A 17389-nucleotide genomic window follows, 5' to 3' on the forward strand; every position below is an offset into this window, starting at 1 on the left:
TCAACCCTTTGCCTGCATCCTCTCTCTGGCATAGAACTCCCTCTTTCTTAATATCCAAGACAACCACTTTACTCACGTTAAAAGCCCTACTAAAATCACATTTACTCCAAAAGTCATTCCCAGTCTAAGCCCTCATTTCCCCTTTTTGCCTTCCACCCCGGGTTGCCTATGCACTTGCATCCCTTAAAAACTGATATTTACCCCACCCCTAACCCCTCAGCACTTATGTGTATACCACTCTATTTTGCCATGTCCCCCTTCTCTAATTTACTTTTGTGTCTGTCTCCCCCTCTAGATTATATGTTCCTCATGGGCAGGGATTACTGCCATGATAATTACTGTATTGTACTCTCTGAAGCATTTAGTACAAAGCTCTGCTCCCAGCAAGCACTCAATAAATATCACTGATTAATTGAACATGTCCCAGATCCACTTCTTCCATTACACCCAAATATCTACCACTTTGGTAGTAACTCTGGTCATAGCATGGCTAGACGTTTGCATCAGCCTTCTCTCTGGTCTCCCTATCTTCAGGCTCTCCCTACTACATGCTACTGCACATATAAGAGAAGCACCTTGACTCAGTGGAAAGAGTCCAGAGTTGGGAGTCAGAGGTAGGGGTTCCAATCCCGGCTCCATCACTTGTCAGCAATGTGACTTTGGGCAAGACATTTAACTTCTCTCTGACGCAGTTACCTCATCTGTAAAATGGGGACTAAGACTGTGAGCCCCACGTGGGACATCCCGATTACCTTGTATAACCCCTAGCGCTTAGAACAGTGCTCGGCACATAGTAAGCACTTAAAAATATTCATCTTGAATTGTCCCTCCTCCCGTTAAAACCCTCCATTGGCTTCCTGTGTCTCTTCACTTCAAGGAAAATTCACAGTCAACTTCAGTGTTCTCAACTAACTCTCCCCACCTTACCTATTTTCTCTACATTTGTCATTCTCCAACTCCCTCTTTTTTTCCTCCCCTGCTAACCTTCTAGCTATTCCTCAAACTTGACACTCCCATTTCCCATTCCCTCTGTTCCCACATCTTGGAACTTCCTCCCTTCCTAAATCCAATAGAAAACATCTCTCCCAATATTCACAACTATCGTGGTGTAGCGGAACGAGCATGGGCCTGGGAGTCAGAAGGTCATGTGTTCTAGTTCCAGTTCCACCATTTGTCTGCTGGGTGGCCTTGAGCAAGTCACTTAACTTCTCTAAGCCTCAATTACCTCATCTGTAAAATGGGGATTAAGACTGTAAGCCCCATGTGGGACAGGGACTGTGTCCAACCAGAATGTCCAAGACTGAGCTCCTTCTCCATCCCATACCCTATCCTCTCCCTGATTTTCCTTTCACTGTGCGTGGCACTACCATCCTTCCCATCTCACAAGCCCACAACCTTGTTGTCAACCTTGACTCTGCTCTCTCATTCACCCCACACAACCAATCTGTTGCCAAAACCTGCCGGCCTCACCTTCACAACATCGCCAAGATCTGCCCTTTCTGCTCCACCCAAACTGCTGCCTTGCTGGTACAATCTCTCATAATAACCCGACTGGACTACTGCTTCAGCCTCCTTTCTGATCTCCCATTCTCCTGTCTCTCCCCGCTTCAGTATATACTTCACTCTGTTGCTTGGATTATCTTTCTGCAGATACACTTTGGGCTTGTCACTCCCCTCCTCAAAAATCTCCAATGGCTGCCTATCAACCGTCTCATGAAGCAAAAACTCCCCACACTTGGCTTCAAAGCTCTCCATCACTTTGCCTCCTCCTACCTCACCTCTTTTATCTCCTCCTACAGCCCAGCCTACACACTCCACTCCTCTGCTGCTAACCTCCTCACAAATGCCTCGTTCTCGTGTGTCCCACCTTTGACCCCTGGCCCATGTCCTATCACTAACCTGAAATGCCCTCCTTCCTCACATCCACCAAATTAACTATCTTCCCCTCTTCAAAGCCCTACTGAGATCTCACCTCCTCCAGGAGGCCTTCCCAGACTGAACCCTCTCTTTTCCTCTGCTCCTCTTCCCCTCCCCATTGCCCCTACTCTCTCCCTCTGCTCTACTCCCTTCCCTTTCCCACAGCACTTGTATATATTTGTGCATATTTATCGCTCTATTCATTTTATTAATGATGTGCATTTATCTATGGTTCTATTTATCTATTTTGATTTATCTATTTATCTATTTTGATTTATCTATTTATCTATTTTGACTTATCTATTTTGTAGTGAGGCCTGTCTACTTGTTTAGTTTGTTGTCTGTCTCCCCCTTCTGGACTGTGAGCCTGTTGTTGGGTTGGGATTGTCTCTTCCTGTTGCCTAATTGTACTTTATAAGTGCTTAGTACAGTGCTCTGCACACAGTAAGAGCTCAATAAATACGATTGAATGAATGACTGTGTATATATCTATAATTCTATTTAACCATTTTAATGTTATTGATGCCTGTCTTCTTGTTTTGTGTTGTTATCTCTCTCCTCCTTCTAGACTATAAGCCCGTTGTTGGGTAGGAATTGTCTTTATCTGTTGCCAAATTGTACTTTCCAAGCGCTTAGTATAGTGCTCTGCACACAGTAAGTGCTCAATGAATACGATTGAATGAATGAATGAATAATCTATTTTTTTATGGTATTCTTTAAGAGCTTACTATGTGCCAGGCACAGTTCTAAGTGCTGGAATAGATACAAGCTAATAAATTTGGTCTCAGTCCATGTCCCACATGAGGCTCAGAGTCTTAGTCACCGTTTTACAGATGATAATAATATAATAATAATAATGGTATTTGTTAAGCACTTACTATGTGCCAAGCACTGTTCTTAGAACAGTGTTGGGGTAGATGCTAGGTTATCGGGTTGTCCCACGTGGTGCTCACAGTCTTAATCCCCATTTTATGGATGAGGTAACTGAGGCACAAAGTGACTTGCCCATAACTGACATGAAGTGGAGCAGGGGTTCGCACCCATGACCCCTGACTCCCAAAGCCCATGCTTTTTCCACTAAGCCATGCTACCTCTCATTGCTACAGATGAGGTAATCGAGGCACAGAAAAGTCAAGTGACATGCCCAAGGTAACAAAGCAGACAAGTGGTAAAGCAGGGATTAGAACCCAGGTCCTTTTGACTCTCAGGTCCATGCTCTATCCACTGGCCCATGGTGCTTCATGGAGACCATTGGGGTTCATGGACATATCTTTGTCCTTACTGAATGATGCAAAGTAAAGTAGATCTGGAGACTCTTGAGAAAGTATGTGAGGATATGCTTTAGGTTAGTAAGGGACTGTGAGTTGCTAAAATTGAACAATTCTTGTTGGGTTTAAAATTGCCCATTACTTGCTTATGGTTATTACCTGGTTAGTTCCATTTTTAGATTAGATGTTCTTTTATCCACTAATATGATCATCTGTTTTGTTTGTTAGGTAGAAGAATGGTACCCAAACTGCAGAGTGACTTGTTATCACTGGGAGTAGGAGAGTAAAAGTCATGGTGATTAATCCATGCTAACAGCCTCAGTCCAAAGGGGAGATTTCTGGGAGAGCTCTTCCCCTCTCTCACCCACTTCCCTAGACATAGGGATGCTTTTAATTCTCTAGTGGCCTAATGTGATCTAATGTGTTTATTCATATGGTGGTCTTCTGGGATCCTGTGGCCTATTCCCTTTCTGCACAAGGGAAAGGCCTTGAGTAGGATATGGAACAGGTAGAGACATTTCCTGCCCACAACAAACTTGCAGTCTAGGGGGGAAGCCAGACATTTATACAAATGAATAAAGGATGGATATATACATAAGTGCTATAAGGCTGAGGGAGGAGAGAATAAAGGCTGCAAATCCAAGTATAAGGGTGAAACAGAAGGGAGTGGGAGAAGAGGAAATGAGAGCTGTTGGGGAAGGCCTCTTGGAGGAGATGTGCAATAATAAGACTTTGAAGGCAGGAAGAGTTGGATATGAAGAGGGAGGAAATTCTAGTCCAAGGGCAGGACGTTGGCGGAGGGGGTGGTGATGGTGAGAGATTAAATTAAGGTACAGTGGCATTAGAGGATCACAGTGAGTGGGCCGGCAAATAGTAAGAAACCCCAAGGCTGGAGGGAGCAAGGTTATTGAGTGTTTCAAAGCCTTTGGGAAGGGGTTTCTGTTTGATGCAGAAAGAATGAACAAATGAATGAATGAATGAATGAATGATGGAGAGGAAAGGGCAGATTTTAGAGAGGTTGTGAAGGTTGAACTGAACTGTCAGGATTTTCTGACAGATTGGGTGGAATGAGAGACTTGAGTCAAGGATGATGCCAAGTTTCCAGGCTTCTCAGAAAGGGAGGATGCTGGTGCTGACTACAGTGTTGGGAAAGTGACAGAGGGCAGGGTTTGGTGGGAAGATGAGTTCAATTTTTGACATATTATGTTTGAAGTATCAGTTGAACATCCAAGTAGAGATGTCCTGAAAATATGAGGAAATGCAAGACTGCTGAGGAGAAACATCAGGACTAGAAAGGTATATTTGGAAATCATCTGCATAGAGATGGTAGTTGAAGTTATGGGAGCAAATGAGTTCCCCTAGGATGTGGATGTGTACTTCATCCCGGCTGAGGCCCATGGGGTAGCTCAGCCCCAGGCCCCTGATGAAGTTTTGCACATCTCTGCCCCCAAATCAAACCCCTGGAATAACTCGGCCTGCTCAGGTCCCAGCTCAGGCCTTTGGGCTAGCTAGCTCATCCAGGCTCAAGGCACCTGGGGAAATTCATCCTGGTTCAGGCTGCAGCTCAGGCTCTGAAGTAATTTGGCCCAGTTCAGGCCACATTCCAGACCTCTGAGTTAGGCCCCTAGAGTACACTGGCCCATCTCAGGCCCAATCTCAGATCCCTTGGGTAGCTTGGCCTAGCTAAACTTCCAGATCAGGGCCCTGGAGTAGCTTGCTCCAGCTTAGGCCACTGAGGTAGAATTTCCCTGGGCTAGCTCAGCCAGACTTAGGCCCGGTTTTAGCGCCTAGGGTTTTTTGGCTTGACTCCGGCCCCAGCTCAGGCCACTGGTGTAGCTTGACCCAGCTCAGACCCCAGATCAGACCCCTGTTGTAGCACAGCCATTCTGGGGACCAGTAATCGGTGATAAGGATGCTGAGGGAGAGGAGTTATAACTGGGACGAATGCTTAGGGTTGAAAATGGTTTGGGAGCGGGATTACAGCTGTCGACCAGTGGATGGGGCCAAGGATAATTAGGGAGGGGGTTACGGCAAGGAAGTAGTGATTGGTGACGAGGGTATTGAGGGAGAGGTGTAACATCTGGGACGAATGCTTGAGACTAGGTGGGGCTAAGGATAATTCATTCATTCATTCAATCGTATTTATTGAGGATTTACTGTGTGCCCAGCACTATACTAAGCATTAGGAAAGTACAAATCAGCAACAAAGAGAGATAATCCCTGCCCATAAAAGGCTCATGGTCTTGAAAGGGGGAGACAGACATCAAAACGAGTAAAGAGGCATCAATAACCTCAATATGAATAAATAGAATGATATATTATATATATATACACATAAAAACAAATAAACAGGCATTAATATAAATAAATAGAATTGTAGATATGTACATATATACACAAGTGCAGTGGGGCGGAAGAGTAGAGCAAAGGGGTGAAGAGGGGGTAGGGGAGTTGAGGAAAATTGGGGCTTAATCTGGGACAGGTGCTTAATCTGGGACAGGTTATGCACCTGGGAACCTGTGGCTGGGGACAAGGATATTGAGATGTGTTAGAACTGGGGACAAGGATACTGAGAGATATTACAGTTGGGGACGTAAATTGGGTCGAGGATAATGAGGGACAGGCGTTGGGGGTAATGGAAAATGAGAGGTCTTTACAATTCTTGACACCTGGGGACAAGTGTATGAGGCAGAGCATAATAAGGGCTGGGAGTTACACCTGAGGACTGGTGGCTGGGGTCATGGATAGTGAGGAGAAAGGTTTGTAACTCGGGACCTGAGGGTAGGGCCAAAAGTGCTGAGGGAGAGGTGTCCCAGCAGGGGACCAGAAGTGGGGATCGAGGATGCCAAGGGACAAAGGTTACAGCTGGAGACCAGTGGGTGGGGCAGGGTATAATGAGGGAGATTGGCTATATCTGGGGACACGGGTCAGCCCGAGAATGCTAAAGGAGAGAGGTTACACCTGGGGAACAGTGGGTGGGGATGAGGAAAATGAGGGAGAGGCGTTACATCTGGGGACCTGTGGGAGGAATTGAGGATGTGTAGGGCCTGGGGACCATTGAATGCGGTCAAGCGTAATGAGGATAGAGCTAATAACAGAGGACCTGTGGTTGAATCTGAGCATAATGAGAGTGAAGGGCTACAGCTGGGGACCCGTGGTTGGATATGAATATAAAGAAGGTGAGGATTTATACCTAGGGACCAGTGGGTGGGGCCGAGGTTAATGAGGGTGAAGGGTTTCAGCTGGGGACTAGTGTTTGAGGTTGAGGATATCTGAGGGAGAGGGAATATACCTGGGGACTGGCTGTTGCAGACGAGGAAAATGAGGAGAGGGGTTAAGTGGAGGTGAATGGGTGAGTCAAGGATAATGAGGGTGTGAGGTTATATCTTGGGGCTGGTGTATGGGGCAGAAGGTGCTGAGAGAAAGGTGCTACAGCTATGAACTAATGGTTGGGCCCGAGGATGCTGAGGGAAGGGAAAGGGCTGGAGATGGGTGGGGGGAGCTGTGGATAATTATAGGGAGGGGTTAGAACTGGGGATTAGTAGATTTGTTTGAGGAATACAGGGAAAGGGGATACAGCTATAGGCCAGTGGTTGGGGCTCACGATGATGAGGGAGAGAGGTTGTATCTGGGAATCATGACGCTAATGAGAGAGAGGTGTTATACTTGGAGACCAGTGGGTGAGGTCAAGGACAATGATGCAGTTTAAGACCTGGGTACAGGGCAGAGGATGCTGAGGGAATGGAGTTACCACTGGGATCGATGCTTGAGGCCTAAAATGCTGAGGGAAATGGGTTACAGTTGGGGATCAGTGGGTGGGACTGAGGGTAATGAAGGACAAAGGGGGACTACATCTGGGGACAGATGGGCGGGGCTGAGGATAATGAGGGAGAGGGGCTACAGCTAGGGACCGGTGGGCAGAGCCAAGAATGCTGGGGGAGAGGGCTCACGTCTGGAGATGAATGGATTGGGTCTAGGATACTAAGCGAGAGGCTTTACAGCTGGGGAAAAGAAGTTGGGGTTGAGCATAATGAGGGAGAGCAGTCACAGCTGGGGACTGAGCATTGGGCCGTGGAAAATGAGGAAGAGGTATTTCATCTGGAGACTGGTGGTTGGGGCTGAGAATCATGAGGGAGAAGGGTTACACCGTGGCTGTGTGGTTGGGGTGAAGGACAATGTAGAAGAGGTGTTATACCTCGGGATTGGATGGGCCTGAGGATAGTGAAGGAGAGGGACTAAACCTGGGCACAGATGGATGGAGCCAACTATAATTGCGATGGGAGTTACATCTAGGGACTAGTGGGTGGGGTCGTGGATAATGAGAAGGAGGGTTTATAGCTTGGGACAGGTGGTTAGGGCCCAGGATGCTGAGGGAGAGATGTTCCAGCAGAGGACGCAAGGTTGGGCCCAATAATGTTGAGTGTCAGGGGTTGGACCTGGAGACCAGTTGGTGGGGCCGAAGACTATAGGGAGAGGGGCTACACCTGGGGACCTGTGGTTGGGCTGAAGATAATGAAGAAGATGTGTTATAGCTGGAGACCCGTCTGTTACCCTTGGGGACTAATAGGTGAGGTCACAGATAATGAGGGGTTTGGCTTAAAGCTAGGGACTGGTGGTTAAGCCTGAGGATGTTAAGGAAGAGGTGTTCCATCTGGGGACCAGTAGTTGGACTGGAGGATGCTGAGGGACAGGGACTACAATGGGAGATTGGGGGTGGGGCTGAGCATAATAAGGGAGAGGGGTTAAACTGGGGAATTGGTGAGTGGGGTCGAGGATAATGGGAGAGAGGTATTGAAACTGGGGACGGGTGGGTGGGGCCAATTACAAGGAAGGATGGGGTTTACACCTGGGGATGGGCGGGGGGTGGTCATGAATAATGAGGAGCAGACCTTATAGCTCGAGACGAGTGATTTAGGCCAAGAAGCCTGAGGGAGAAGTGTCCCCTCTGGGGACCAGTTGTTGGGCTCAAGGATGCTGAGGGACAAGGCTGCAGCTGATGACGTGTGGGAGGAGCCAAGGATAATGAAGGAGAGGGGTTGCACCTAGGGACAGAAGGGTGGGGCCAAGGACACTGAAGGAGAGGGGTTACAGCTGAGAACTTTAGGGAGATGGGTTACACCTGCACTCATCCTAACCCACCTAGATTACTGCAAGGAGCCTCCTTGCACCTTCCAATCTCCTGTCTCTCTCCACTCCAGTCCATACTTTACTCTGCTGCCCCGATCATCTTTCCACGAAAACGTTAAGGCCACATCACCCCCCTCCTCAAAAATATCCTATGATTGTCCATTCACTTCCATATCAAACAAAAAACTCCTCATCGTTGGCTTTAAAGCATTCCATCTCTTTGCCCTCTCCTACCTCACATCATTTCCCTCCTTCTATAACCCAGCCTGCATATTTCTCTCCTCTAGTGCTAACTTTCTCACTGTGCCTGATCTCACCTGTCTTGCCACCTACTCCTGGCCCACATCCTGCCTCTGGCCTGGAATGGTGTCCCTCCTCAAATCCGACAGACAGTTTCTCTACCCCCTTTCAAAGACTTATTGAAGACACATCTCCTCCAAGAGGCCTTCCCAGACTAAACCCCACTTTTCCTCATCCCTACCTTCTCCCTTCTGCATCACCCTGACTTGCTTCCTTTGCTCTTCCCCTCTCCCAGCCCCGCAACTACTTATGTATTTATCTGTAATTTTTATTTGCTTATATTGATGTCTTTCTCCAACGATTTAGACTGTGAGCTCATTGTGAGCAGGGAATGTTACCGTTTATTGTACTTACCACTTAGTACAGTGCTCTGCACACAGTAAGCGCTTAATAAATATGATTGAATTGAATGAATGACAGATGTGTGGGGGCTAAAATCCTGAGGGAGAGGAGTTATAATGGGGTTGGTTGGGTGGAGATGAGGACGATGAGGGAGAGATGATACAGCTGTGGATTTGTGATTGGGGAAGAGGATGAAAAGAGAGCAGGGTTACAGTTGGGCTCCTGTTGGTGGGCTGAAGGATGTTGAGGGAGAGGGGCTACAGTTGGGGATCTATGGTTGGTGCTGAGGAAAATGAGGAAGAAGGGATACATCTGGGGACTGGTGTTTGGGGCTGAGTATAAAGAGGGAAGGCCGTTACAATGGGGATGGGTGGGTGGGGTCAAGGATGATGAGAGGGTAGAGTTATAACTGGGGACTGGGGGGTAGATCCAGTTGCTGACAGTTGGGTTTTACAGCTGGAGGGAGAGGGGTTACAGCTGGGGGCCGGTGGGTGGTGCAGGGTATTAAGTGCGAAAGTGGTTTCAGTGAGGGACTAGTGGGTGTCGCTGAGGAATAAAGTGAGAGTTAAAGCTGTGGACTGGTAGTTGGGGTCTAGGATGCTGAGAGAAAGAAGATATGGTTAGGAATCAGAGGGTGGGGCAGAGGACAATGAGGGAGTAGGTTTACAGCTAAGGACCAGTTGTTGGGACTGAGGATAAAGGAGGGGTGTTGCACCTGTGGACTGGTGGTTGGGGCCGAGGATGCTGAGGCTGATTGGTTACCTCTGAGGTGGGGCCAAGGATACCGAGGGAGTAGGATTGCAGTTGAGGGCCAGTCACTGGGGATGAGGATGCTGAGAAATATGATTTACAGCTGGGGATCAGTCAGTCAGTCAATCATATTTATTAAGCACTTGTCGTGTTCAGAACGCTGTATTAATTGCTTGGGAGAGTACAATTTAACAATGAATAATATAACGTTCCCTGCCCATAACAAGTTTATGGTCTAGAGGGGGAGACAGACACTAATGTAAATAAGATAAAATTATAGATATGTACGTAAGTGCTCTGGGGCTGGGAGGGGGGATGAATAAAGAGGACACAGACCTGGCGGGGAATGTGTCTGTTTATTGTTATATAGTACTCTCTCGGGAGCTTAGTACAGTGCTCTGCACACAATAAACGCTCAAAAAATATGATTGAATGAATGAATGAAAGGGAGTGGGAGAAGAGGAAATGATGGCTTAGTTAGGGAAGAACTGTTGGAGGAGATGTGCCTTCAATAAGGCTTTGAAGGCAGGGAGAGTCATTTTCTGTCGGATATGTGGAGGGAGGGTATTTCAGGCAGAGACGCGTTGTGGACAAGAGATTGGCAGAAGATAGACGAGATTAAAGTACAGTGAGGTTACCATTAGAAGAGAGAAGGGTGTGGGCTGGGTTGGAGTAAGAAAGTAGTGAGGAGAGATAGGAGGGGGCAAGGTGATTGAGTGCTTTAAAGCACAAGGTAAGGAATTTCTGTTTGATGGGTAGGTGGAGGAGCAAACACTGGAGGTTCTTGAGGACTGGGGAAACTTGTCTTGAACATTTCTTTAGAAAAATGATCCGGGTGGCAGAATGAAGTATGAACTGGAGTGGGGTGAGACAGGAGGCAGGGAGGTCTGCAAGGAGGCTGCTAAACAATCAAGATAAAGTGATTGGATGGTCTAGTGGTAAGAGCATGGGTTCTGGGAGTCAAAGGTCGTGGGTTCTATTCCCAGATCCACCACATGTCTGCTGTGTGACCTTAGGCAAACCACTTCACTTCTCTGTGCCTCAGTTACCTCATCTGTAAAATAGGTATTAAGACTGTGATTTGGCACAACCTGATTAGCTTGTATCTACTGCAGTACTTAAAACAGGGCTTGGCACATAATAAGCGCTTAATAAAACCAGTATAATAATTATTATTAATAACGTAGTACCAGTTTTGATGGAGAGGAAAGAGTGGATTTTAGCGGTGTTGTGAAGGTCAAACCGACAGGTTTTAGTGAAAGGGTGATTTAGTGAATGAGAGAGAGGGGACAAGGATAACGCCAAGGTTATCGGCTTGTAAGAAAAACAGGATGGTGGTGCCGTCTATAGTGATGAGAAAGTCAGGGCAGGATAAGGTTTGGGCCAGAAGATAAGAAGTTCTGTTTTTGACATGTTAGTTTGGAGGTGAGAGAGGATATCCAAGTAGAGCACGTGGACCGGTGACTGGTGGATGAGGCAGAGGATAATGAGGGAGAGGGGTTACACATAGGGACTGTTGGGTGGGAGTGAGAATGCTGAGGGAGAGATGTTACAGCTGGGGCCCGGTGGGTGGGGCCAAGGACAAAGAAGGAGTGGGGCTGCACCTGGGTACGAGTGAAATGGACCAAGGGTAATGAGTTGACGATTATATCTAGGGACCAGAGGGAGAGGCGTGGCAATTCTGCACTTGTGATTGGTTCTGAGGATAATGAGGGAGAGGGGTTACAGCTGGGGACTGGTGGGTGGGGCCGAGGATAAGCAGCATGGCATAGTGGATAGAGCAGAAGCCTGGGAGTCAGAAGGTCATGGATTCACTCATTCATTCAATAGTACTTAATGAGCGCTTACTGGATGCTAAGCATTGTACTAAGTGTTTGGGAGAGTACAATACAACAACAGACACATTTCCTGTCCACATTTCCTAGGTCACAGACTAGAGGGGGAAACAGACACTAATATACATAAATAGATAAATAAATGAATAACATGTATATACATATATGCAGTAGGGATGGCAGGGAAGATGAATAAAGAGAGTAAGTCAGGGCGATGCCAAAGGGAGGGGGAGAGGAGGAGAAGATGGCATAGTCAAGGAAGGCTTCTTGGAGGAGATGTGCCTTCAAAAAGACTTTGAAGTGGGGGAGAACAATTATCGGTTTTACATGAGGACGGGGGCGTCCCAGGCCAGAGGTAGGGTGTGGGCAAGAAGTAGATGGTGAGGTAAATCGATGTACAGTGAGGTTAGCATTAGGGAAAGAAGTGTCCAGGCTGGGCTGAGTGCGGGACAGGAGAGTATCGAGGTGAGGAAGGAGGGGTCAAGGTGATTAAGTGCTTTAAAGCTAATGGTGAGGAGTTTTTGTTCGATGTAGAAGTGGATGGACAACCACTGGAGTTTCTTGAGGAGTGGGAAACATGTCCTGAACATTTTTATTGAAAAATGATCAGAGCAGAAGAGTGATGAGTGGGGAGAGACAAGAGTCTGGGAAGTCAGCAAAGAATCCAGTAATCCGGGAGGGATAGAATGAATGATTGTATTAATGTGGTAGCAATTTGGATGGAGAGAAAGGGGTGGATTTTAGCAATGTTGTGAAGGTGGAACGGACAGGATTTAGTGAAGTCTTGAATATGTGAGGGAAATATGAGAGAGGAATCAAGGATAATGTCAAGGTTACATGCTTTTGAGGCAGGAAGGATGGTAGTGCCATCAACAGTAATGGGAAAGTGAATGAAAGGACAGAATTTGGGTGGCATTCTGCTTGCTAGACAGTTTGTTTTTTACTTTTTTTGATGTGGGGGTGGGGTTATATTTGAGCTATTCATTTGTGGGTTTATTTTATCTCAATTTTACCTGGTGTTGCCTGGTTTCCAGGCTTCTGGTAGCTCACTTCAAAATTTGAAGGCTAAAATAAAATCTACACACCCATGGACTATCTGCTTGTTTATTTTTATTAACTGGCCCAGAGCTCCATCGACTGTGACAATACCACCTTCTCCCCCAGTTTTGTGTCTCTAGTATTATAAAATAGTCTCTATTATTGTATCTCTAATATTATAAAAGTATTTAAACAGGACTGACAGGATCATATCTGTATATGATTCATATACATGGATGTTAACTAGGAAATCTTAATTCCTGGGAAGAGAGTAAGAGGACCTGACCCATTTTCCGCTATCTGAACACAGGGATCAAATATGGGACAAAGCAAACCAGAGAAATTGAAGCCCTGATAACTATATATGTGATAACTATATATGTGAATTCTCTTGTTCAGGTTATAAAATGACACTGTTCTGGGCTCATAGTTCAGGTAGACTCCCACCATTTTCTGGGAACCCCACACGGGGAAATGAATAGAATAGAAATTGCCATTCTTCAAGGCTATTGTCCCAAATCTGTGTTCAGGATGCAAATGAATCAATCCTTTCCTGCGTGTTGCTTCTTTGCAGACTCCAAGGATCCACTCATCTGTGTGTTCTACCATTACTTCCCAGTAGTGCCTTCTGTAGTTAAACTGCTGAGAGCCCAGCACAAAGGGAACGAGACTGAATCGTTCAGGATTATTAGGGAGATTTTGCTGTTGGGGAGTATACTTAACACTCTGCCATCCATTGGACAGAACCAGATTGAGATTTGCTGTGTCTTCATCCAACCTTACAGGAACTGCATAGAGAAAAAGACCTCGAGTTAAGGATGGGAGTCTGAATTGGAATTAGCCCATCTTGGGTTCACAGGAAACTTCAATTTCAGAGGAAGTTGGGAGAACATAAACAAACAAGTTTAATTCTTTTCTCCCTGTCTGTCTCCCTACTATGCACCCACCCAAGATATAGAGAAAGTTTACACAAAGAAGAGCAAGAAATTATTGGGGTAGTTGAAGAGCTCCTTCACATCAAGGTAGAATTGCTTCTGAATGCCAGTACTTAAGCCACACCATCCAGCCAGTTCCCTCTTACCTTAGAATTTGTACAGCATCTCGCTCATTCCAAACACGTGGCACACACTCCTCCGTTCCACAGACACATCCCAGGGCACCTGCACCTCTGCGGCTTCACACCTGAGAAAAAAGGCAATTGCTGATCAAGACAACTTCTGCCCCACCTCTCTGGAGATTCAAAAAGAAACATACGTACTCAATAAGGTTTCAACCTTATCCTGCAGGGGAAGAAATGAGAAAAAAAGAGTAAATATTGTGTCTCTGCCCACTTAAATGGTCAGTTTTACCCTCCAATCCCTAAATATCAATGCAATTTTTTTGAAATTCCTGAAATGCTGAAATTCTATCGAGGTTCTATCTAGGATCATGAACTCCAACTTCAGCCACCTAGCTCATATTCCTTTCTCCAGCCTGTTCTCACCCTGCAAATATGCAATTTCTGACAAAAATTCAGAGAAACTTCGACAGATCAAGGGGAGGCAAAAACAAAACCCAATACACAAAGAATAAACAAAAAAGAAAGCCAAAACAGCCAAACTTTCTAATTGGAAGAGAAGCAGTTGTATATTCTGTGACTACAACTACTTTATGTACCCAAAGACAGTGAACAACATATGGGCAGAGACTATATTTTTAAAGAAATATGGAATAGGGATAAGCACTTGCAAAGCTTTTAAATGTTTACTGGTGACATTGATGGGCTAGCACGGACCATCCTTATTGAACTCCACCCAGTCAATCACTGGTATTTATTAAATGGTTTTTGTGTGCAGAGTATTTGAGATAGTGCAGTAACAGATGGTAGACAGCACGCAGACAGAAGAAAGACATAGCTGGGACTTCCTGAAGGCTAGTGGCCAGCCTGTCTCCAGCTCCCTGAGCAGGTCATTGCACTTAGTGTCATAAATAGTAATAGTAATTGTGACAGCAGGAGAGACTGCAATCCCCAAGATAATTAGAGCTATATCCCTCTTTTCTTAGGTTCCTCGAACTTGCTTTCCCTTGATTTCACTTGCAGCAGCCCCAGAGCCTGTTTCTCATATTTTTCCTCCAGGTACCCTATCAACTCCTTCAAGGATGGTGCCCTGCTGAGAAACTTGGCTCTTCATTTCCTCCATTTTCTGCAGCACCTTCTCTTCTTCCAGTGACAGGTTATGGGGTTGCTGGGCCTCCTCCTCAGCCAGGAATTTCCTCATCTTTTCAAATTTGGACCAGATGGTCTGTCTCCTCTGCTGCACTTTCTCCTATGGAAATGCATGATGGTCTATGAGGAACTAGAACCCAGCTGTTCCCATGAATACATATTAAAGCTTTTACAGTGGGCAAACCACTGTTGGTATGCTGATTTTTCAAGAGCAAAGGAGATACTTTATAATCATAATGTTGTTATTGCTTAAATTTTTACAATTTGCTTAACACCGTACTAAACGTTGGTGTGGGTATCAATCAGGTCAGAGAGCCCCTGACTCACATGTATCTCACAGTCAAAGGAGAAGGTACTTAATCTCCATTTCACGAATGAGGAAATAGGCACAGAGGAATTAAGTAATTCTGTCTAAATTCACTCGGCAAGCAAGTCTTCAGATCCATGGGTGGAGGCAGAGGACATAACTAACCTTCCACAGATGTTTTAATCTTCTCCAAGGCGATCAGCTTATGAACTTTTTGCATGTTTTCCCATTGTTTTTCCAGAGCGGCTTGGATCTTCACCAGTAAGATAAAAATTTAGGTCAAATGTATTTTGTTCCGGGGCACAGCGGGGCCCCAGGGCAGAGATGAACCAGGGATTAGGTTCTGTTGGGTTATGCATCCACAGGGATCCCCGATCCAGGATCCTCCACTCCTCACCTTATATTCCTCGGCAACTTCCTGCACTGGGCTAATGTTGTGCGTGTTGTGTTCTGGGTCTCTGAAACAGGCTATGCACAGGGGCGTCTCATCATCTTGGCAGAAAAGTTTTAGTATCTGTTGATGTTGCTCACAGAGACGCTCCTCCTCTCCCTGTCTCAGCAACTTGTGGGGCCCGGCCTGCCAGGCGATGGCCGCCAGCTTCTCCAGCCGCCTACTGAGGAGGAAATCCCGCGGCTCAGAGTGTTTGTGGCACTCAGGACAGGGTAAGGGGTTCTTGGCCCCTCCCCAGCTGCGGACAAGGCACGCTTGGCAAAAGCTGTGTCCGCAGTCGATGGTCAACGGGTCGGTGAAATACTCCAGACAGACAGAAGACTTCAGCTCTTCCAGAAGGCTCTGACTACATCCATGATTCTAAGCAAAGGAGCTGGATCAGGCCTGGGGGGCAAAGGAAATCCTTCAAAATGCTGGTATGGACCCTAATCCTAACTCCCTAAGAATTCCCTTTGTTCCCATTGGCAGGGTCCAGGTCCTGGGAGTGTCAGCCACAAGGTCAACTTTCAAGTCCAGTCAGGTTTCTTGGGATTCTTACTTTTCCTGCCTGAGAATTGGGTCATAGTGTTCTTTTCCAGTCCCGATCTCTTTTCTCAGCGCTCAGCTCCTCCACGACCTCAGGAATTCTCAGATTCTGGGTCCCTTAAATCCTCCTGGGCAGTTCCCAGACCACCTTCTGGTTTCTCACCTCTCCGGAAGAGTTCGCACCTACTCAGGAGTGGAAATGGCTTTGAGGTTCACATGGTAAAACCCCCGTTTACACCTCTCGCTCTCCGGATCCTTGTGAAGCTTTTATCCTGGCCCCACCCATACACTGCCAGTGAGATCGACAAGAGTGACAGGAAGTGGGAACCCTGACCTGAACCCTGTATTTCCTCGCTGGTCAGGATGGTTGCATGATGGCTCCCGGAGGAGGAGCATAGGGAAAGAAGAGGGAGGAGCCCCGAACCTGCAGACCCTCACCCCTGAGCCTGAGATTGGGTCGCGAGAGGTTGGAGTCCTGGAGTTGTAGATCTCTAATCCCCTCTAGACTGTGAACTCGTTGTTAGTGAGAATTGTCACTGTTTATTATTCTATCGTACTTTTCCAAGAGCTTAGTATAGTGCTTTGCACACAGTAAGCACTTATTAATAAATTTGACTTAATGAATGAATAAACCAAATTGCCTTGCATCTGTGTCTCTCTATCGGTCTTGTATCACAAACCTGCAGCCCTGAATCACCTCTGCAGTACATTTCCTCCATTCTTGTGCTTGAGCTACAGAGCACTCCTGGGGGAAATCCAGACACCAGGATGACCTCATTCAGCTTTGGCTCATCCTCACCTATTTTAATTCCGCATTCTCCTTGGCCTAGGAACATTACCTCTCCTCTCTTCAATCAGTATGAGCTCCGGGACTCTCCCTGCTGCTAGCCGCTTGACTTTGAGTTTGATCAGGTCGACCCTTAATCAAGTCGACCCCTGACCCTGGTCATCGCCCGCTTATGAACACTATTGTATCATGTTGCTATATTACCGATTTCGCTTGTTATTGTTTATTGTTGTCAGTGCTGCCACCCACCTCTCTGGCCTCACCATGTCCCTCCACTCCCCCTCCTCCCTCCCGCCCCTTCCTATCCTCCCCTTCCCCTTCCCCTCTCTCGCCCAGATCTTTCCCGCTCTTTCCTCTGCCTCCTCGCCCACTCCTCTCCCCCGCCCTAGAACCCCGCTTTACCAGCGCCACCCCTCTTCCCCCTCCTCTCCCCTCCACCAAACTCCCTTCTTACCCCTCCCCCCTTCCCTCTTCCCCACCCACGCCCCATCCCAGTCCTCCTGTCCCACTGCCACCCCTCCTCCCCCTCTCCCCGT

At 46.8% G+C, this 17389-nt stretch overlaps 1 protein-coding gene across 1 annotated transcript; it reads right to left on the reverse strand.

The window, feature by feature from the left end:
* Window positions 1–9487: 9487 nt before the first annotated feature.
* Window positions 9488–16785, reverse strand: LOC120638209 (E3 ubiquitin-protein ligase TRIM17-like). The gene is made up of 5 exons (XM_039911069.1): window positions 16747–16785; window positions 15488–15901; window positions 14698–14883; window positions 13361–13365; window positions 9488–9554 (listed from the first exon to the last, which is right to left on the reverse strand). Exons 1-5 carry the CDS (start codon window positions 16783–16785, stop codon window positions 9488–9490), a joined length of 711 nt encoding a protein of 236 aa, XP_039767003.1.
* Between the last annotated feature and the right edge of the window lie 604 nt (window positions 16786–17389).

The sequence above is a fragment of the Ornithorhynchus anatinus genome, unplaced genomic scaffold (assembly GCF_004115215.2).
Source record: "Ornithorhynchus anatinus isolate Pmale09 unplaced genomic scaffold, mOrnAna1.pri.v4 scaffold_80_arrow_ctg1, whole genome shotgun sequence".
NCBI lineage: Eukaryota > Metazoa > Chordata > Mammalia > Monotremata > Ornithorhynchidae > Ornithorhynchus > Ornithorhynchus anatinus.